The sequence below is a fragment of the Sceloporus occidentalis genome, unplaced genomic scaffold, assembly GCF_023333645.1.
Source record: "Sceloporus occidentalis isolate IW3139 unplaced genomic scaffold, rSceOcc1.0.p SCAF_6, whole genome shotgun sequence".
In the NCBI taxonomy this organism is placed as follows: domain Eukaryota; kingdom Metazoa; phylum Chordata; class Lepidosauria; order Squamata; family Phrynosomatidae; genus Sceloporus; species Sceloporus occidentalis.
In genome coordinates, this window is record NW_028316986.1 from 69,032,692 (window position 1) to 69,055,637 (window position 22,946).

Below are 22,946 nucleotides of genomic sequence, written 5' to 3' on the forward strand. Positions count from 1 at the left end.
TAGTGGTGCCTCATTGGAGGCCACAATCCACATTATTCAGTGCAGGAGAAGGTGAGGCGTTGCAGATGAGGCAACCAAGCAGAGGCTGCACCCGCACTAGGGAAATAATGCCGTTTGAGACCTTTCCAACAGCCATGGCTCCATGCTATGGAATCCTGGGGAACTGTAGTTTTGTGAGACGTTTCCCAGTGGGTGACCTTGGTCAAGTCACACACTCTTGGAACTCAGAGGAAGGCAATGGGAAACCTCCTCTGAACAAATCTTGCCAAACCCCTTGCTATAAGTTGGAAATAACTGGAAGGCACACAACAATGACAACAGTAATGAGACATTCTGCCTTCTCTGTCAGAGAGCTATGGTGCCACATCAAACTATATCTCACAAAACTACAGATCCCAGGATTCTATAGCACTGAGCCATGGCAGTTAAAGCTGAGTCAAACTGCATTATTTCTGCAGTGCAGATTCAGCCAGAGGCAGAAAGTGAACAATAGTTTGAATCATAGATGCTGGAGCAAAGCCAAAACTTCTGACTGAAGGAGAGACAGTCACTGCAGAGCAGGCTCACATGGTGGAGAAACCAAGTCACCTCTCCTTTTGCAGCATCATGGGGTCCCCCTGACCAGATGTCCTGCTTCTCCTGCATTTCAGCCTTCTGTCCAGGAGGAATTCCAAAATGTCCTCCATTTTGAGCACGACTAAGAAGCCCATTAAGAGCCTGTGTGGGCGGCATATTGGTTTGAGTGTTGGCCTGTGACTCTGGAGACCAGGGTTCAGTTCCCAGCTTGGACATGAAACCCATTGGAGAAGTCACACTCTCACAGCCTCAGGGAAAGGCAATAGCCAACCCCCTCTGAATGAATCTTGCCAAGGAAATCCCATGATAGTTTTGCCTTAGCTTTACCATAAGTAGGAAATGACTTGAAGGCACACAACACACAAGATGATTGAGTAGCAAGGCATTTGCTGTTCCCCTTTCAAGAAACTGTGTCTATTCCGCAGCCTCTCCTGGTTGCAAATAGGGGGATAAGATGGACTGAAGGTAAAGTCAGTGAATAATGTGTTTGAAATTATTATTTATCCTCTTTGTCTGGCTCTTTGCTATGGAATTCTGGGAGTTGGAGTTTGTTGTGGGGGCCCCACAACAAACTCCAACTCCCAGAATTCCATAGCCTTGAGCATGAAAAGAGTTAAAGCGCTGCCAAACTGGGTTATTTCTCCAGGTCTGCTCAATTAGCCCCGCGAATGTCTGCCGGGCGTCGCTTGGAATCCCGGAGGTGTAGGTCCCCCTTCGATCTCCTCAAGCCCCTTTGGTTGGATTCTTTCGCGGCGCGCATGCGCGCCTCCAGCCTTCGCGAGAAGGCTCAGCTCCACTTCCGGTTCCGGTCGCGAGGTGCCATTTTGTCGTGAGACAGCATCCAGAGGAGTCACGAAGGGAAGATGCTCTCGACCGCCGCCGGCTGCGTGGAGCCCGCCTTTTGGCCGGGCTGCGAGGGTCAGCGGGCCGCCGCCGCCGCTCAGCGCCGCTTCTCCCCTTACGCCTTCAACGGCGGGTAAGAAGCCCCCTCCGGGTCTTTCCTTCGCTGTGACTTCATCCGCACTGCGGAAACAACGCAGTTTGACACCGCTTTAACTGCCATGGCGCTGTTCGTATGATATTTCCTGCATGCTCATTGAAAAGGCCGAGTGACAGGACGCAGCCTGAGCCCTTCCTCAGTTGGGGACCGTTCGCTTTCTCCATAGAAATGGTGAAGTTTGACACCGCTTTAGTGCTGTACTTGTGTTGAATCCTGGGATTTACAGTTTTAACAGGGTCTTAGCCTTCTCTGCCAAAGAGCCTTGTGCCTCTCAGAACTATGGTTGCATCCACACTGTAGAAATAATCCAGCTTGACACCACTTTGACTGGAATGCTGTGGGATTCTGGGAATTCTAGTTTGCTGTGTCTCCAGAGTGCTCTGGCAGAGAAGGCTGAATGCCTCATGAAATCATCGATCGCAGAATTTCATAGCACTGAGACATGGAGGCTCAAGTGAGGCCAAACTTGTTCAGCTGCTTCCGGACAGTCTGCCTGATATGACAACATTATGCCATTATTTTGCCACTTGAACATTTGTTGTGGGAGCAGGGTTTAAAATATGGTCAATACAATGTATAATGAACCATAGGAAATGGAAGCTAGACATTCAAAGTACACTAAAAGCAAAATCAATCAATCAATGAAATCGTTATTTCCTTCTTGAATAAGAGCCAATCCAAAATATGCCTTTTTCACATTAAGTCTTAAAGGTTAAACTCTGCACAGATGATACGTGAGGCTGGAATGGACATTTCTCCAGTCAGTGCCCACACTCACAGGCCTTTTCTCAAGCTCTGAAGAGGACATTTGCCTATTCATATTCTGTACCTTCTCCTTTCTTGTCTAAAATTTACTCCTTGACTTAAGGGCTGCCCAATTATTTAGGATTTCTTCCCCTTCTTAAATAGCGCTATTGCTTAGTATGGAATCATTTTGATTCTAGTGCTCCCTGTATGTTTCCACTCTTTGCTGATCTTGTGAACCAGAGTCAGGAATTATACAGCCTTCCAGATGTTGCTAGATTGCAAATGCCAGTAGCCTTGACCAGCAGCATAGGCAGAGGTGAGGAATTCTGGGAACTTCAGTTCAACAACATCTGGAGAACCACATTGATTTGCATGCCTGGAAACATAATAGTCCCCAGTTGAAATCAGTGGAATTTAAAACTTGCTGGATTGATCCCATGATGCTTGGATGTGTCTCTTAAACTAGGTGATGGTTGTTAGCACTTTAAGGGAAGCTGTTTCAGGTGTCTAGACTGGCGTAATATGAAGGATGGGGAGATACAACTATTCTCTTAAACCTTAAATCTGAAGTAGACTGAAAGCCTTGACAGACTGGCATCAAAAACCAGCATCTGTGTGATGTGGGGGCATGGCATCATTGACTAACGGGCCAGTGTGACACTGCCCATACCACCATACAGTGCTCCTCTAGTGCTGCATCCAGAGAATGCAGTGACAAAGAAGCACCAGAAGCCATGGTGGCTTTTGCTGGCGGCTATGGCAACCTTTCTATTGCACTTTTTGCAGCTCATTTTTGTGCCATGGAAAGGCCAGATCAAGGCCATGGCATGTAATAATAATAATGATAATAAAATTTATTTATATTTTCCCGCCTCTCCCGGGTGAATTGAGGCAGGATTACAGCATGATATAAAATATAATACAGTTAAAATACAATACAAACAAGTTCATAAAATGCAGAAATAGCAATTAACATAACAATAAAGACAGAGTTTCACAAGCAATGGTGGGGCAGAATGCTCTCATCCTGTACAGGGAAGTAGATCTATATTTCACATGAGATCAGGTAGGTATGCTCACTGGAAGAGCTCTGTCTTAACTGCCCTCCTGAAGGTTTCCAGGGAGGTGGTAAGACGGATCACTTCTGGGAGACCATTCCACAATCTTGGGGCAGCTATACTGAACGCTCTTTGGCAAGTTGAAGTAAATTTAGTTGTTGTTAGCTGTAGCAAATTCTTCCCCCTTGTTCTAAGAGTGCGGGGTGGATTATGTGCAAATCTACAGCGCTATATAAATAAAGAATAATAATATATAGGGAGATGCGTTCCCGTAAGTAACTCGGGCCCAGGCCATATAGGGCTTTAAAGGTTGCTGTGGCCCCGACCTGGTGCTGAAAGGGGCGGTCTATTCAGCCCCTTAGTCAGTGAATGCTTATACTACCAGCTTCTTTTTTCTCTCAGTCTCAAAGGTGCTACAAGATCCCTTTGCATACTTGTTCTGACTAACATGGTTGTATCTTTGAATTCATTTTAAACCATGGCAGTTAGTTATCCATTTATTGGCATGCATGTGGATTAGGAGAGCTATTTCTATTGTGTTCCCCATAACTTTTTTAAGTGTGTGTCTTAATTTTAGATTCTCATATCCTTTTTCAGAATAGTGGGCTTTTTTTAAAAAGCTGGTTGTCTTACTGCTTGATACAAAACTTGGCCATGAGCAGGAAGATTTCAAAGAAAATTCTGAAGTTAAGTAAGGAGTCACCAAACCACAGTCTTGCACATTCTATAACTATGGGTAGCAGTTTTAGGATAACCATCATGACTTTCAAAGAATGAAGGCTGCAAAGTGAAACTTAAAAATGTGATTTTAGGATTAATGATCTTCAGCTTATAGATCTGTAACAAATACAGAAACATTCTGGTATTTTTCCCCCTTCTTTTAAAGGACTGTATTGGCCATTGCTGGGGAAGATTTCTCTGTTGTTGCCTCAGATACCCGATTGAGTGAAGACTATGCTGTCCATAGCAGAGACAGTCCAAAATGCTACAAGCTGTAAGTTGAACTTGAGAGAACTTGACGCTTTGCAATTATTTTTACTGAGTGGAATACTGTTAGCGAGGGGTGTGTGTTTAAGTCTCTCTTCAGATGGAGCGTAAAGAGTTGTTTTGTAACCCTTTCCTCAGCTCCCCTTCTCCCAACCTCAGCTTTCAAATCTCAGGATGGACTACTGTTTATCAGTGCAGAGAGGAGAAAGCAGGGAGGCAATTTAAAATATCTAGTTCTGAGGAGAAAGGGAGAGGAGGGTGTACTGCCATTTCCTTGCCCTTTCAGGTTCAGCCAGTTTGGTAATCTGGACTGACACTTTGCTGTTTCCCCTCTCCACTGGTAAGAAGCAGCAGACCCTCCTGGGATTTGACAGCTATGGTGAGTAGGTTTTAGATAAGGTGCAGATAAGGACAAGTGGATAAACCCTTGCGCCTGGTTCCAGAAGAAGAAGAAGATGATACACCTGGATGCATGTGGAAGGAGCTTTATGCTCTTCCTGCTTGACGTAGGATTTCAGCCCCTGTTTGTATATGCGTGACATGATTTCTTATAAACATATGATGTTAGCTGAGCTAAATTGCTACAGTATATAATTTTGCCTGCTTTTAACATTTTTTTGAATGATGCACACTTTCTTTGCTTCTAGTATGGTAGTTCTCTCATCAGAGGACTTTGCAGTTAGGTTTCTTAAACAGCGACTCCTACACTTCTATCTTTTGGGAAGGTCAAGGTCTTTTGCAGCTATGTGGGTGCTTCAGAGGCTGCCCAACATACAGTAAAGGAGCAGCACAAAATAAGAACAGTTTCACTTTCAGTATCAAGTGTGTCTCACTTTTCCAGTGTTCAGTTACATGTTAAGTAATGCTCTTTAAATTGAAATATGAATGTACATTGCATGTTTATAAATGTGGTAGATGTTTTAAGATGGTGTGGTGAAATTTTTCTTTTCTTTACCTCTTTTTTTCAAGCTCATAATCTCTCTATATTTTTAGGCTCAAACATTCCAGCATTATTTTCTATTACCTTGATATAGTCCACTTGCAGATTATTTAGTTTAAAAGTTATTCCAGAATGTAGTGCAGCAGGGGTATAAATTAGGGCTGAAGGACGGATTATAAATACAGTGGACCCTTGTTATACGCTGGAAGTTTGGTTCCAAGATCCCCCGTGTATAACAAAATCCGTGTATGCTCAAGTCCCATTACATATAATGACATAGCAAAATGGTGTCCCTTATAAAAAATGGAAAATCAAGGTAAATTTATACTTTTTTGGAACATTTTCAATCCGTGTATGCTTGAATCCGTGTATAAAAAATCCGTGTATAAGAAGGGCCGACTGTACCACAAATAATAAAAAATCTGTTAGGCTAGATAGGTTTAATGAGTAAGTTGTCCACCTGGTGTCACCATACCTTGCATAATTTTTATTCGATGAATGATATTAGCCTTCTCTATTTTCTTAACTAATGTCACAGGCGATATTTAAAAAGCAGCACAGTTGTATACATTTCTACTCAGAAATATATCCTATAATGTTCCTTATATCTTACAGCTAACTAGTGGTTGCTGGTGAGTGTGCAAACTGCATCCCACCCGCAGAATTCCAAGAATCTCCACCTTTTCACTTAAAAATTAGAGTCAGGCTTCTGGAACTAAGGTTTGAAGAAAACAAACAGAAGTAGTTTTCCGGACCATTCTCATTTTGTTTTGGGGGATGGTATGGCAGGTCCTGAAGACAGAAATTGGCCTGCCCATCCCTGCTACTGACAGCTGTAAAATAAGTGTTGCATTTCTGTACCTCACATATGAGGAAGTTCAGACATCTCGGGACACATTTCTCTCAAGAACTATCCCCCAGAATACCCATTCATATAGAAGTAAGCCCCATTAAACTCAGTGAAACCACCTTTGAATAAAAGTGCTTAAGATTCTACTGTTAATCTTAGAAAGAACAGCTCTTGCAGTTAGAGATTTAGTAATCTTGGCTGCCCTTAGTGGTCAAGTCAGAAATTGCACTCTCTAAGTTGTCTTTCCAGGTGAGGCCCCACTTCACCCTCTTTCCTAGTGGAATGACATGACACCTTGGGCAGTACTGCTCACAGTACCTGTTATTGTACCACTCAGAGCAAGTGCACACACGCACCCATTTGGAAAGCCTGGTGGGAGGATGGCTAGTGAGAGTCTTGTTTGCAGCCCTGTCACAAGGAGCTGTGTTCTCCAGGAAATTGGACAGCCCTTTATTTTTAACTGTGGGACTGATGGAAATTCTGAGCATCTGAGGTTGGCCACCCCTACTTTAGGGAAAGGGAGGGAATAGGACAGTTGCCATTTGAAATATGAGGGTCAGACAACAGTGACGTCCAGTATTCTCCCCTGTCTGCAATAAGTGTGATCTGGTGGGAAACTTGTCAGGTGAAACCATAAGTATACAGGGAGACCAGTAAGTAGAAGTAAGAATTCAAGAAGAGCCTGAATCAGACCAGGCCATCTAGTGTAGTATCTTGTTTCCTCCAGTGGCCAGGTAGATGCCTGTGGGAAGCTAACAAGCAAGAAGTAGCTTTCTGTGCTGTTTGTCCCCAGAAACTGGTATTCAGTGCAGATTTGCATGTGTAAATGGAGTTTTGCTTAGCTACCATGATTAATGTCATTGATATTCGTATATACCTGAATTCATCTAATCCTCCATAAATCCATAAATATTTTGTATTTATTTATAAGTGCTAAAATTCTTACTTGGCTGCCTGAAGTATCTTAATACCTGACCTATATTAGAAAATGTGTCAGGGATACTTAAAAGCATATCCATGTTACATTTACACAGGACAGACACAACAGTTATTGGCTGCAGTGGGTTTCATGGAGACTGTCTTACACTTACTAAAATCCTTGAGGCAAGATTAAAGGTAGGTGATTATATATGTTTCCATATAAGGTTGCCAAACATAAGTGAAGGATCAACAAAGAAGTTTAATTGTATCCAGTGGTGGTGTTCTGCTAATGCAAAGCTTTTACCCTTGCAGGAATCCTATTTTTATTCTTGCACAAGGGTCAAGTCCAGTACTTTGATTCTTGTTTTCGCAAGCCATTGCCGATGTACTTTAACATTTTATTGTGACTTCATTAAACTAGGTGTTGTGTACACTAGTTTGACTAGTGAAGAGGTAGCACCTCCCAATGGTGTTTTTCTGCCCTTTGATTTCTCCAGAGCTGCCCTTTCCCTGCTTTTCCTCTGGTGAATTGCACATCTGGGAAGTGTTCAGGACTGGTAATTTTCCATTTAATTGATCTTATCCAATTTGCATATCTGCTATGGTGAGCACTATTTTAAATTGTTTTAACTGGTTTTAGATTGTCTCACTTTAAGTGATAAATGATTCAATATATTTTTGACCTTTAAAAATTATTATTATTTATTGTCCTAAATTCTTGGAGGGCACAAAGAGCAGAAAATTGATCTCTGAACCTGCTGCAGTGGGTTTTTTTTTTATTTCATGCATGCATTCATTAGAGGACAGCTTAGCCTTCAAACTCAGTTGTTAGCATAAAAGCCAAAGTCAAACTCGCTTTGCCAAAATACAAACTACTGTAGTAGCATTTCCTAAAATGGTAACAGTATAATGAACTTATACCTCTTTTACTTTCACACAAGTGTTACATTGGATACAATCCTAGATGTTCTTACAGGACCCTGATGGCAAAATGTAACCAAACACTTCTCTGTACAGCTTAGTTAAAACATGGTATGATTTGCCTTATTAATTAAAATAATAATTTGCGGTTCATTTGTATGGAATGTCTGGGAAACTGTTTGAATATTACAAATTGTTTATAAAGTCTTTGTAAAGTTATGTATGGAAGTTTAAATATGCAGTGCAATGCCAACTCGAAACATTTCTGTGTCTGAGAAGCAAAGTTCAAAGACATACTTATTATCTTCTCTCTTTCTGTGAAAAAACCTTCAGTTAACTAGCAGTTCACAACCATGTGTCTTCTAAGAATTCATATGCCTATGACTACTTTGCCTGTTGCCAAAGATGGCTGTCTTGTATCATGCTCAGCCAGTCTCTTAACTTGCTTTGTGGTTCATTTCAGTAAAATAATTATCTTGAATCTCTGCCTTGCATCTGTCTAACAGTTATGTTATTTGATTCCAGATGTACAAACATTCCAATAACAAGATTATGAGTTCAGGTGCTATTGCAGCCATGCTTTCTACAATCCTGTATTCCCGGCGTTTCTTCCCTTATTATGTCTATAACATAATTGGTGGATTGGATGAAGAAGGTAAAGTCCAGCTTGCACTTTCAGTAAAGATATCAAGAAAATGTGCTTCCTACCAATTATAGCTTTAGCCTGGGAAAGAAAGCACTTTATTAAACTTCAGCATAATAGTATTCATTTTGGTATGACATAATAACTAGGAAGGAGGTCCATTTTCTTGGACCATGTGGATATCAGAGCAGCCTTTTTGGCTTCACAGTAATCGCTTTCACTACCAGAGTGAGTCAGAGTATCTATTAAAATGCATACAGTATCTGTTTACTTGGAAGAAATCCATGTTTAGTGGCACTAACCCCTGGTAAATGTGAAGCCATTACATACTAGGAAAAAGGTCTTCAGATACTTACTTCTAGTTTCTGAAAGGAAAGAGTTCCTTGTCTTCAAAATGTTAAGAAATAAAGAGCTTCTCACCTGTAGGCAAAAAAGTATGTTTAATAAATAATAATAAAAAATAATAAAAATTTTATTTGTATACCGCCCTTCCAAAGATCAGGGCGGTGAACAGCATAATAAAATCAAATAATACCACAAATTACATAACATCAAATACAATCAAATATACAAATACACCAATAAAAACAGATTAAAAAACCCCTTTGGCCAACCTTCTTGCCAACAAGGAGGAAGGGAGGCCAGCTGGAACTTCAATCGGGGAATGCAGCATGGAATAAGAAGGTTTTTAAGACCCTTCTGAATTGAGCCAGGGAGGTGGCCGAGCGGAGCTCTGTGGGCAGCGTGTTCCATAGGGCCGGGGCGGAGATGGAATATATCTTCCTCGTTGTAGAGGTCAGCCTAGCCCCTGGGACCCTAAGTAGTTGCTGCCCAGAAGTTCTGAGGGTGCGGGGCGGAATGTATGGGGAGAGGTGGTCCTTCAGGTATCCTGGGCCCAAGCCATTTAGGGCTTTATAGGTAATCACCAACACCTTATACTGTGCCCGGAAGCGAATAGGCAGCCAATGCAGGTCTTTTAGCACCGGTGTAATATGGCTGGCCCTGGAAGTACCAGTGATCAGCCTGGCTGCCATATTCTGTACCATCTGTAGCTTCCGGGTTTGGTATAAGGGTTGCCCCATGTAGAGTGCATTGCAGAAATCCAGTCTCGAGGTTACCAGAGCATGTACCACAGTTTCAAGGTCCCTCTGGGCCAGGTATGGGCGCAGCTGGCGAATAAGCCGAAGCTGATAACAGGTGCTCTTGACCGTCGCATTCACCTGAGCTGTCAGGTGAAGCGACGAGTCAAGAAGCACCCCCAGACTGCGCACGGAGTCCTTCACAGGAAGTGTGATCCCGTTCAGGACAGGTGGAACCACCGCCATTCCTGGACCAGGGGAACCTATCACAAGTACCTCCATTTTCTCTGGATTCAGTCTGAGTCGGTTTTCCCTCATCCAGCCCATTACTGACTCCAGACAGGCCACGAGAGGAGAGACGCCATCCTCAGTCACTGCATCAGTCGGAGACATAGAGAAGACTATTTGGGTGTCATCAGCGTACTGATAACCCCGCGCCCCATGTCTCCGGATGATCTCTCCCAGCGGTTTCATGTAAATGTTAAAAAGCATGGGAGACAGAATGGCTCCTTGAGGGACCCCAGTTATGAGGGCCCTCTTATCGGCGCACACGTCTCCCAGCTGCACCATCTGGAACCTCCCAGAGAGGTAGGACCGGAACCACTGGAGCGCAGTGCCCCCGATTCCCACCTCTGCCAGGCGCTCCAGAAGGATACCATGGTCTATGGTATCGAAAGCCGCTGAGATGTCCAAGAGCACCAACAGGGACACGCTTCCCCTGTCGATGCCCAGACGAAGATCATCGACCAAGGCAACCATGGCCGTCTCGACCCCGTAACCCGCCCAAAAGCCAGTTTGAAATGGGTCCAGATAATCCGTTTCATCCAAGATCGATCGAAGCTGGATTGCAACCGCCCTCTCGATCACCTTCCCCAAGAATGGTAGCAGCGAGACTGGCCGATAACTACTATGTAACAGGGGGTCGAGGGAGGGCTTTTTTAGTAAAGGTTTTACAATGGCCAATTTTAAATCAGATGGAAATTGTCCCTCCCTCAAGGATGTATTAATAATCCGGCGTAACAACCCCGTTACTGCCGGTCCCCCCTGAGCCGCTAACCATGAGGGACAGGGATCGAGAGAGCAGGTTGTCTTCCGAACACTTCCAAGGATCTTGTCCACATCATCGGTACTTACCAACTCAAACTGATCCAGTTTAATGGAGTCCACGGAGGCTCTGGACGCCTCTACCCTAGGTTCTGCTCTAATGTCGGCGTTAAGACCTTCGCTTATCCGAGAGGTTTTATCCGCGAAGAAGTTATTAAATTGGTCACAGCAGGCCTTAGAAGGTTCAAGGATCTGGTTCAGGGCAGGAGGGAGCTGAGTTAGCTCCCTGACTACCCTGAACAACTCTGCCGGACGCAACTCCGCGGACGCGACATGAGCACCATAGAACGAGTTCTTAGCTGCTTGTATCGCCTCTCCATAGTCCTTTAACAGTTGGTCTAGGAGAGCCTTGTCGTCTAAGCGAAGGTGTTTCCGCCAACGGTACTCTAGCCGTCGCAGTTCCCGCTTCCTTGCCCGGAGATCTTCCGTATACCAGGGCTTACGCTTGGAAGCGGGTCTGAGAGGGCGCTTGGGAGCGATACTGTGTATAGCCCTAGAGAGACCGGTATTCCAAATACCAGTCAGGGCATCAACAGAGTTTGGGTTAGATGCAGAGAAAAGTGTGCAGTTTGGCCAGCTGAAACTGTTTTCCCTGGCAGCTTTTGCTTGGGCCTCTTCCCAAAAATGTCTCCTGAGATTCAGGAGTTCCTGATTAATGGAGTGTGCTGGTGCTGAGGGGAACAGTAGTGAGGTGGAGATTTTGGCTTAAACTAATGCTCTTAGGTTTAGATCCACAAGATTCTTTTCTTCTGCTGATCATGAAAATTTTCCTCTTTGAAGCCTTTGTATTTTCTTTTAAGGCTGTGTCCATGATTCAAATACACTGTAGAGCACTAGTTATAGGTAAAAAAATATGATGCACTTTCTATGGTGTCATTGTTACTGTGTGCCTTAGTTGTGTTAAGAAAATTACAATTTGTGTGATTTTTAAATTCATCATTGTTCCTAATGACACCTTTTTTCCCTTCTTAAGGGAAAGGAGCAGTTTACAGCTTTGATCCCGTAGGCTCCTACCAGAGAGATACTTTCAAAGCTGGTGGGTCAGCAAGTGCCATGCTGCAGCCTCTGCTAGACAACCAGGTAAGAGCATGCTTTGTTGTTCACTGGATATATTAATAATTTGGTTGATTCCCAAACACTTGATACTTGTCTGTTACCGATGGCATCTGTAATGGCACTTAGTAGTTTGTTCATTGTAGAAAATTAGTTGTAAGAAAAGTAAACATAGAAATGGTTTTTGAAATACAGTACACACAAGAAGAAGCTTGTAATGAGTTGGTTGCTTGTGGTTATCTAAATTGGCTTCAGAAGTCCAGAGAAGGTAACTGTACAGAAATTGGTTCCATAAAGTAATGCTGCTATGGTTGAGCAAACATGTTCAGGCCACAACCACTGACAAGCTGCTTAAGCTGAAGAAGAGAAATTACATTCCTATTTATTTGAGTATCAAATATTGCTAATTCAAAGATGAGGACAAACTAATACACTGCAGTCTTCCCATTCATTCACTTACGTTTTCTAAATATGCAAAACTTCTGTAGTCTCACAATCAGTTGTCATTGGTTGCAGCATGGTGTGATGTGATTTGTTTTATATTTGATGTTTTTAATCTGTTTTTTCTTTTCTATATGGTAATTTTATCTATTCCTCTTTTAATTGTTATTATTTTAGATTGTATGCCTTGGGCAGGCTTTTATTTACTCCTAATTTTACCGACTTTGTACAGCGCTGTGTATAATTACAGCGCTATAGAAATAAAGTTTAATAATAATAATAATAAAGTAGCCCAGTGACCAAAGAATTTACTCAGGGCAGGACCCAGCACTCGATGTCTGCTTATGGAACAACAGAATTCAGTGGAAGCAAAAGGGAACATTCTGCCTTTCACACTGATAAACTTGGGTATTTTATGATTTTTTGTGTGTGATAGATGAACATGGGTGTTTCATTTGATGCTTTTTATTAACCTTATAGTCTGCCTTTTGGCAAAAATTGGTTCTCAAGATGTCCAGTAGTGAAATAAATAATAATAAATAAATAAAATTTTTATTTTTATACCGCCCTTCCATAGATCAGGGCGGTTGACAGCAAAATATCAAACAACATATACATCAGGGTTAAAAACAATTACACACAAACAGAATAAAAACCCCGTTAGCCAGTCCTCTTTGCCACAGAAGAGGAAGGGAGGCCCACTGGACTTTAATCGGGGAATGCAAGCTGAAATAGAAAGGTTTTTAGGTCCTTTCTAAATTGGGCCAGGGAGGTGGCCGAGCGGAGCTCTGTGGGCAGCGTGTTCCAAAGGGCCGGGGCGGCGATGGAAAATGTCTTCCTCGCGGTGGAGGTCAACCTAGCCCCTGGCACCTTAAGTAGTTGCTGCCCAGATATTCTGAGGGTGCGGGATGGAATAATAATAATAATAATAATAATAATAATAAAATTTTTATTTATATCCCGCCCTTCTAGAAATCAGGGCGGCTTACAACATGGATTAAAATACAATCAATATACACATCAAAAGTTAAAATACAATACCATAATTATACAGAAAAATAACCAACAAAAGCCCCATAGCCCAACCTCTTGGCCACGGAAGAGGAGGGAGGCCCACAGGATTTTATTCGGGGAATGCCTGTTGGAACAGGAAGGTCTTTAAATCCATCCTGAATTGGGCCAGGGTGGTAGACGAGCGGAGCTCGGTGGGCAGCGTATTCCAAAGGGCTGGGGCAGCTGTGGAGAATGACCTCCGTGTAGTGGAGGCCAACCTAGCCCCAGGCACCTTCAGTAATTGCTGCCCAGACGTTCTGAGGGTGCGAGGCGGAATGTATGGGGAGAGGCGGTCCTTCAGGTATCCCGGGCCCAAGCCATTTAGGGCTTTATAGGTGATTACCAACGCCTTATATTGGGCTCGGAAGCGAATGGGCAGCCAATGGAGGTCTTTCAGAACCGGTGTTATATGGCTGGTCCTGGGAGCACCAGTGACCAGCCGAGCTGCCATGTTCTGCACCATTTGCAGCTTCCGAGTTTGGTATAAGGGTTGCCCCATGTAGAGTACATTGCAGAAATCCAGTCTCGAAGTTACCAGAGCATGTACAACAGTTTCTAGGTCCCTCTGGGCCAGGTATGGGCGCAGCTGGCGGATCAGCCGAAGCTGATAACAGGTGCTCTTGACCGTCGCATTCACCTGAGCAGTCAGGTGAAGCGACGAGTCAAGAAGCACCCCCAGACTGCGCACGGAGTCCTTCACAGGGAGCGTGACCCCGTTCAGGACAGGTGGAACCACTGCCATTCCTGGACCAGGGGAGCCTATCACTAGTACCTCCGTTTTCTCTGGATTCAATTTGAGTCGGTTTTCCCTCATCCAGCCCATTACTGACTCTAGACAGGCCACGAGAGGAGAGACGCCATCCCCAGTCACTGCATCAGTCGGAGACATAGAGAAAATAATTTGGGTGTCATCAGCGTACTGATAACCCCGCGCCCCATGTCTCCGGATGATCTCTCCCAGCGGTTTCATGTAAATGTTAAATAGCATGGGAGACAGAATGGCTCCTTGAGGGACCCCAGTTTTAAGGGGCCTCTCATCAGAGCACACGTCTCCCAGCTGCACCATCTGGGACCTCCCGGAGAGGTAGGAACGGAACCACTGGAGCGCAGTGCCCCCGATCCCCACCTCTGCCAGGTGCCCCAGAAGGATACCATGGTCTATGGTATTGAAAGCCGCTGAGATGTCCAAGAGCACCAACAGGGGCACGCTTCCCCCATCGATGCTCAGACGGAGATCATCGACCAGGGCGACCATGGCAGTCTCAACCCCGTAGCCCGCCCGGAAGCCAGTTTGAAATGGGTCCAGATAATCCGTTTCATCCAAAACCGCCTGAAGCTGGATCGCAACCGCCCTCTCGATCACCTTTCCCAAAAACGGTAGCAGCGAAACAGGCCGATAATTATTATGAACCAGGGGGTCAAGGGAGGGCTTTTTTAGGATCGGTTTTACAATGGCCAATTTAAGATCCGATGGAAATAGCCCATCCCTCAGAGATGTATTAATTATCCGGCGTAACAACAGTGTTACCGCCGGTCCCCCCTGGGCTGCTAACCACGAGGGGCAGGGATCAAGAGAGCAGGTTGTTTTCCGAACACTTCCGAGGATCTTGTCCACATCCTCGGTACTCACCAACTCAAACTGATCCAGTTTAACATAGTCCACAGAGGCTCTGGACACTTCTACTCTAGGTTCTGCTATAATGTCGGCGTTCAGACCTTCGCTTATACGAGAAGTTTTATCCGCAAAAAAGTCGTTAAACATGTCGCAGCAGGCCTTAGAAGGTTCAAGGATCTGGTTCAGGGTGGAAGGGAGCTGAGTTAGCTCCCTAACCACCCTGAACAACTCTGCCGGACGCGACTCAGCGGACGCAATACGAGCACCATAGAACGAATTCTTTGTTGCTCGTATTGCCTCTCCATAGTCCTTTAACAATTGGTCTAGGAGAGTCTTGTCGTTTAAGCGAAGGTGTTTCCGCCAACGGTACTCTAGCCGTCGCAGGACCCGCTTCCTTGCCCGGAGATCTTCCGTATACCAGGGCTTACGTTTGGAAGCGGGCCTGAGAGGGCGCTTGGGAGCGATCCTGTGTATAGCCCTAGAAAGTCCGGTATTCCAGATACCAGTAAGGGCATCAACAGAGTCGCCGTCATTTCCAACCGTGAGCCCCTCTAAGGCTTCTTGGAACCTCTCAGGTTCCATCAGCCTTCGAGGGTGGACCATCCTAACAGGTCCACCACCCCCGGGGGGGATCTGGGTAGAAGCCTTGATTTTCACCTCTACCAGGAAGTGATCCGTCCATGACAGGGGGAAAACATTAGTTATTTCCACCCACGGATTTTCCGCATCCGAACAGAAGACCAAATCGAGAGTATTACCCACACAATGCGTAGGACCCTGTATCAGCTGGGACAGGCCCATGGCCGCCATGGTATCCATGAATTCCCGAGCCGCACCGGGTGGAACATGGCTGGCCGTGAGGGAGATGTTGAAGTCGCCCAGGACAAGAAGCCTGGGCGTCTCCAGCATCAGCTCAGCGACCAGCTGTGTCAGCTCGTTAAGGGAGTCCGCTAATGCACGGGGTGGCCGATACACTAACAGAATCCCTAGACTGTCCCTAGCCTTTAGGGTCAGGTAAATGCACTCGATATAGGAGGTCTGTCGGATGTGGTTCCTGGTGAGGGACACGGTGTTCCTATGTATCAAGGCCACACACACACCCCGCCCACCTAACCTGCGCTGATCCTTCACCGAGAACCCAGCGGGCAGGGCCTGAGCCCACACCGCATCCCCTTCAGGCCCCAGCCAGGTCTCGGTAATGCAAGCCAGGTCACACTTAGAGTCCTCCAGCAGATCCTGGAGGATGTGGGTCTTGTTGTTGACAGACCTGGCATTGCACAGGAGCAGCGACAGGGTTTGTGGCACGGTTGGAGTGACCCTCAGGTCCTTCTGGTTGGGAGGGGGACAGGAAGGCGGGATAGATATGATGCATCTATCACGCCTTCCCCTGGAACGCCAGTCCCTTCTCCCACCACCATACCTCCCCCTGCCCCACACAACCTCAATTGGAGCCCCGCTCGCAAAGATGTTATCCCCGGCCCAGGCATCCCCCGCTTCCCTATCCTCCCCCCACCCTCCTATCGCTATTAAAGGAGCAGGGGTTAGCCACCACAGGCATCCCCTGCTCCCAGGCTAATCCAAAGCCTCTTCGCCCAATAAAAGCTGCGCAATTGCGCAGCAACGGAGCTCCCCAGTCCGTGGGCGGCACTCCCGGGGCGGTGCGCAGATGCGCACCTCCGACACCCCGGGAGGAGGCCGCCCGGCCGAAGGCGCAGCTCTGGTGGCGTCGGTGGTCCGGCGAGAGGCAGAAGGGGGCGGATCAGCCGAAGCTGATAACAGGTGCTCTTGACCGTCGCATTCACCTGAGCAGTCAGGTGAAGCGACGAGTCAAGAAGCACCCCCAGACTGCGCACGGAGTCCTTCACAAGGAGCGTGACCCCGTTCAGGACAGGTGGAACTACCACCATTCCTGGACCGGGGAACCTATCACAAGTACCTCCGTTTTCTCTGGATTCAGCTTGAGTCGGTTTTCCCTCATCCAGCCCATTACTGACTCCAGACAGGCCACGAGAGGAGAGACACCATCCCCGGTCACTGCATCAGTCGGAGACATAGAGAAAATTATTTGGGTGTCATCAGCGTATTGATAACCCCGCGCCCCATGTCTCCGGATGATCTCTCCCAGCGGTTTCATGTAAATGTTAAATAGCATGGGAGACAGAATGGCTCCTTGAGGGACCCCAGTTATGAGGGCCCTCTCATCGGAGCACAAGTCTCCCAGCTGCACCATCTGGGACCTCCCAGAGAGGTAGGACCGGAACCACTGGAGCGCAGTGCCCCCGATTCCCACCTCTGCCAGGCGTCCCAGAAGGATACCATGGTCTATGGTATCGAAAGCCGCTGAGATGTCCAAGAGCACCAACAGGGACACGCTTCCCCTGTCGAGGCCCAGACGGAGATCATCGACCAAGGCGACCATGGCCGTCTCAACCCCGTAACCCGCCCGGAAGCCAGTTTGAAATGGGTCCAGATAATCCGTTTCATCCAAGACCGCCTGAAGCTGGATTGCAACCGCCCTCTCGATCACCTTCCCCAAAAATGGCAGCAGCGAAACTGGCCGATAATTGTTATGTACCAGGGGGTCGAGGGAGGGCTTTTTTAATAAAGGTTTTACTATGGCCAATTTTAGTTCAGATGGAAATTGCCCTTCCCTCAAAGATGTGTTAATAATCCGGTGTAGCAATAAAGTTACCGCCGGTCCCCCCTGGGCCGCTAGCCATGAGGGACAGGGATCGAGAAAGCAAGTTGTCTTCCGAACACTTCCGAGGATCTTGTCCACATCATCGGTACTTACCAACTCAAACCGATCCAGTTTAATGGAGTCCACGGAGGCTCTGGACGCCTCTACTCTAGGTTCTGCTTGAATGTTGGCGTTAAGACCTTCGCTTATCCGAGAGGTTTTATCCACGAAGAAGTTATTAAATTGGTCGCAGCAGGCCTTAGAAGGTTCAAGGATCTGGTTCGGGGCAGGAGGGAGCTGAGTTAGCTCCCTCACCACCCTGAACAACTCTGCTGGACGCGACTCCGCGGACGCGACACGAGCACCATAGAACGAGTTCTTAGCTGCTCGTATCGCCTCTCCGTAGTCCTCTAACAGTTGGTCTAGGAGAGCCTTGTCGTCTAAGCGAAGGTGTTTCCGCCAACGGCACTCTAGCTGTCGCAGTTCCCGCTTCCTCGCCCGGAGATCTTCCGTATACCAGGGCTTACGTTTGGAAGCGGGCCTGAGAGGGTGCTTGGGAGCGATACTGTGTATAGCCCTAGAGAGACCGGTATTCCAAATACAAGTCAGGGCATCAACAGAGTCGCCGTCACTTCCAACCATGTACCCCTCTAAAGCTTCCTGGAACCTTTTGGGTTCCATCAGCCTTCGAGGGTGGACCATCCTAACAGGTCCGCCACCCCCGGGGGGGATCTGGGTAGAGACCTTGATTTTTGCCTCCACCAGGAAATAATCCGTCCATGACAGGGGGGAAACATTAGTTATTTCCACCCACGGATTTTCCGCATCCGAACAGAAGACCAAATCAAGAGTATTACCTGCACAATGCGTAGGACCCTGTATCAGCTGGGACAGGCCCATGGCCGTCATGGTATCCATGAATTCCCGACCCGCACCGGGTGGAACATAGCTGGCCGTGAGGGAGATGTTGAAGTCACCCAGGACAAGTAGCCTGGGTGTCTCCAGCATCAGCTCATCGACCAGCTGTGTCAGCTCGTTAAGGGAGTCCGCTAGCGCACGGGGTGGCCGATACACTAACAGAATCCCCAGACTGTCCCTAGCCTTTAGGGTCAGGTAAATACACTCAATATAGGATGTCTGTCGGATGTGGTTCCTGGTGAGGGACAAGGTGTTCCTATGTATCAAGGCCACACCCCCTCCCGCCCACCTAACCTGGGCTGGTCCTTCACCGAGAACCCAGCAGGCAGGGCCTGAGCCCACACAGCATCTCCTTCAGGCCCAAGCCAGGTCTCGGTAATGCAAGCCAGGTCGCAATTACTGTCCTCCAACAGATCGTGGAGGATGTGGGACTTGTTGTTAATCGACCTGGCATTGCACAGGAGCAGCGACAGGGTTTGTGGCATGGTTGGAGTGACCCTCAGGTCCCTTAGGTTGGGAGGGGGACAGGAAGGGGAGATAGATATGACGCATCGATCTCGCCTTCCCCTGGAACGCAAGCCCCTTCTCCCACCGCCATACCTCCCCCTGCCCCACACTACCTCAATGGGAGCTCCGCTCGTGACGATGTTATCCCTCTCCTCCCCAGCCCATGCATCCCCCACATCCATAACCTCCCCCCACCCCTCTCCAGCAATTAAGAGAGCAGAGGTTAGCCACCTCAGGCATCCTCTGCTCTATGGCTAACCCACAACCTCCCTAACCCGATAAAAACTGCGCAGTTGCGCAGCTGCGCGGTGGTAACGCTGCGGAGTTCCGCAGCGGTCCCCTATGCAGTCCGTGGGCGGCACTCCTGGGGCGGTGCGCAGATGCACACCTCTGACACCCCGGGAGGAGGCCGCCCGGCAGAACGCGGCTCCGGCAGCGACGGTGGTCCGGTGAGGAGGCGGAGGGGGCGTGGCAGTAAGGTCCGGTTGCCCGGCTTTATGCTCGCCGCTCTCACCTGGCGAGCCTCCTCCTTGCCTTCCCCCCAGGTGTTCCTTAAAGGGCCCTCTCACCAACTGCCGCCAAACGCCAAAGCAGCTGTAAGAGTTCCGCAGCGGTCCCCTATGCAGTCCATGGGCAGCACTCCTGGGGCGGTGCGCAGATGCACACCTCTGACACCCCGGGAGGAGGCCGCCCGGCAGAACGCGGCTCCGGCAGCGACGGTGGTCCGGTGAGGAGGCGGAGGGGGCGTGGCAGTAAGGTCCAGTTGCCCGGCTTTATGCTCGCCGCTCTCACCTGGCGAGCCTCCTCCTTGCCTTCCCCCCAGGTGTTCCTTAAAGGGCCCTCTCACCAACTGCCGCCAAACGCCAAAGCAGCTGTAAGAGTTCCGCAGCGGTCCCCTATGCAGTCCGTGGGCGGCACTCCTGGGGCGGTGCGCAGATGCACACCTCTGACATCCCGGGAGGAGGCCGCCCGGCAGAACGCGGCTCCGGCAGCGACGGTGGTCCAGTGAGGAGGCGGAGGGGGCGTGGCAGTAAGGTCCGGTTGCCCGGCTTTATGCTCGCCGCTCTCACCTGGCGAGCCTCCTCCTTGCCTTCCCCCCAGGTGTTCCTTAAAGGGCCCTCTCACCAACTGCCGCCAAACGCCAAAGCAGCTGTAAGAGTTCCGCAGCGGTCCCCTATGCAGTCCGTGGGCGGCACTCCTGGGGCGGTGCGCAGATGCACACCTCTGACACCCCAGGAGGAGGCCGCCCGGCAGAACGCGGCTCCGGCAGCGACGGTGGTCCGGTGAGGAGGCGGAGGGGGCGTGGCAGTAAGGTCCGGTTGCCCGGCTTTATGCTTGCCGCTCTCACCTGGCGAGCCTCCTCCTTGCCTTCCCCCCAGGTGTTCCTTAAAGGGCCCTCTCACCAACTGCCGCCAAACGCCAAAGCAGCTGTAAGAGTTCCGCAGCGGTCCCCTATGCAGTCCGTGGGCGGCACTCCTGGGGCGGTGTGCGGATGCACACCTCTGACACCCCGGGAGGAGGCCGCCCGGCAGAACGCGGCTCCGGCAGCGACGGTGGTCCGGTGAGGAGGCGGAGGGGGCGTGGCAGTAAGGTCCGGTTGCCCGGCTTTATGCTCGCCGCTCTCACCTGGCGAGCCTCCTCTTAAATACAGTTATTAAAATATTAACCCTCATCAAATAAAAAGATTAAGGCCTTAACTTCACTTCCCTTGCGCTCATCCTCCCACAACTTAATGTTGTGATAATACACCTTTTGTGCCAGAGGCCTAAATCCGCATATACCACCAGCAGGTCAGAGATGTTCTTTCCCACCCTTCAACCAGCTGTGTTGGAGATTCCGAACAGGTTTGAAGATGCCCAGGTGGGCTGCAAGGACTTCTGTGCTTTCAGTTAATTCTCTTCCATCAGCAGACATCCAGTGATAGTGACCTCCTTGTTCATTGGGTCAAATCCAACATTCCACTGGCTGTAACCATGAAACTTGCTTGGATTTCCCAAAACCTAGCTCCAGACAGATTCCCAGTTCTCTACAGCTGGTTTTCAGCAGTAGTGGGACACTGCAGTGAGGAAGGGGTATTGCCTCACCCCATTTCTTCTGGAATCAATTGTTTTGCAGGTATTGCCCATTGTTAAGATTTTTGAAGGACACAAAAGTGGCCAGTTACCGTGTCTTGTCAAGCTTAGTGTTGTTGTGTCTTAATGCAGTAAAACAAACCAGTAAACAAAAAAAATTAGTTCTAACTTTCAAATAATGTGAGAAGTTGAGGTTAATTAAAATGTCTTTCTTTTTAAAAGGTTGGCCTCAAGAACATGCAAAAAGTGGAGCAAGTATCTTTATCCTTGGAAAAGGCCTTGCAGCTAGTAAAGGACGTCTTTATTTCTGCTGCAGAAAGAGATGTATACACAGGAGATGCCCTAAAAATCTGTATTATCACAAAGGATGGAATTAAAGAGGAAACCGTTCCATTGCGAAGAGACTAAATTGGTACACTGTTCAAATAAAGATTTTTCAGTATGTACCCCATACTTTTTATTTTGGTTGTTTACTGGTGGCATGATATCTGACATATTAAAAAAAAAGGAACCAAAGTTGTCTCCTTTGTCATCTTTATGGCATGAGATCTGAATGGTGAACATGGGAAAGGATCATTTAATTCATTTGTAAGATGCACACTTTTAAATGGAACAGTATGAAGGAATCTCTTAAAAGGTAATACAGTCAACCCTCTGTTTTCATGGGGAATCCATTCTGGGAGACCCCCCCCCCCCATTGGCTTGAATATAGGCACACGGCTGTAGGAGCGCGTATTTGCGTGTCTCAGGCACACACCCCATTTTTTCTCCCTCCGTTTGTCCCTCACGCATAAGCAAGAGGCGTAGGTTTGAAACCTGTGAGAACAGAGGGAGAACTGTGTAACGGAGAAGCACTCCCAGCTGTCCAATCAGAAGGCAGCTGAGGGCCAGCCAATCGCCTGTGGGCTGGAACGTTTGAAAATTCCGAACGGTCAGTTGGGGAGTCAGTTGGGACTCAGGTAAGAGAAGGTTCAGTTGGGGGTTGGAATGTTAAGGAGTTAGGACCTGGAATCCAGAGAAGAAGGGTTTTCAGGGGTTAGAGAAAGATGGTTAGGGGTAGAGTCTGAATGGAAAAGGGCTCCCTACCATTATACGGCCAGGGCTCTAGAAAAGAGAGTGCCTGGAATAGAATATCCTGCGGGATAGTGTTAGTTAGAAGTCAGAAGGGGTTGGTTGAGTGAGGTTGGGAAAAGACTAGTCCCGAGAAGGGCTATAGTCCTGAAGTCTCTGAGGGGACAGTGTATTAAGATGAGTAAATTTGATCTGTTAGACCAAGGGAAGACCTAAAGATTAGAAAAAGGGTCGCATCGGATATAAGAGTTTCTGTAAACCTCTGCAACTAATTTATTAAGAGACAAGTTCACAACAGCTTATTATTGACAACCTTTTATTCTGTTCTGTTTCTAAAATAAACTTATTTTATTGATTTTCAATCAATCTGCTTGGCCTAAGTGATGAGTTTTAAACACGCTACCATCTACGTATTTGAGGCTAGAGATTTGTGCTTTTGTTACATCATCATATAGAAGGAAGATTGTTACAGACTGTAATACCATCTCACTCTACACAGATATTTGAATGTACAATGGCCACTGCTGTCTTAACACTTTGGATTACACCAAAGGCATAGTGCTGATTTATATGTTAAGATAAACTGTCAGCCATTAGACTTGGGCAAATGTTCTTGCTGCATACCTTTAGAAGTAATTTAATTAGTCAGACTGTGTTCCTTTAAATCGTGATTAAGAGAGGAACAATATAGAGATACTGGTATGCTTACA

The 22,946-nt window shown here is 47.4% G+C and overlaps 1 protein-coding gene across 1 annotated transcript; it reads left to right on the plus strand.

The window, feature by feature from the left end:
• Nucleotides 1-1,385: 1,385 nt before the first annotated feature.
• Nucleotides 1,386-21,681, plus strand: LOC149310895 (proteasome subunit beta type-1-like). The gene is made up of 6 exons (XM_089529970.1): nucleotides 1,386-1,552; nucleotides 4,268-4,375; nucleotides 7,193-7,274; nucleotides 8,526-8,655; nucleotides 11,800-11,906; nucleotides 21,388-21,681. Exons 1-6 carry the CDS (start codon nucleotides 1,440-1,442, stop codon nucleotides 21,571-21,573), a joined length of 726 nt encoding a protein of 241 aa, XP_089386096.1. The 5' UTR covers nucleotides 1,386-1,439; the 3' UTR covers nucleotides 21,574-21,681.
• The last annotated feature ends 1,265 nt before the right edge of the window (nucleotides 21,682-22,946 follow it).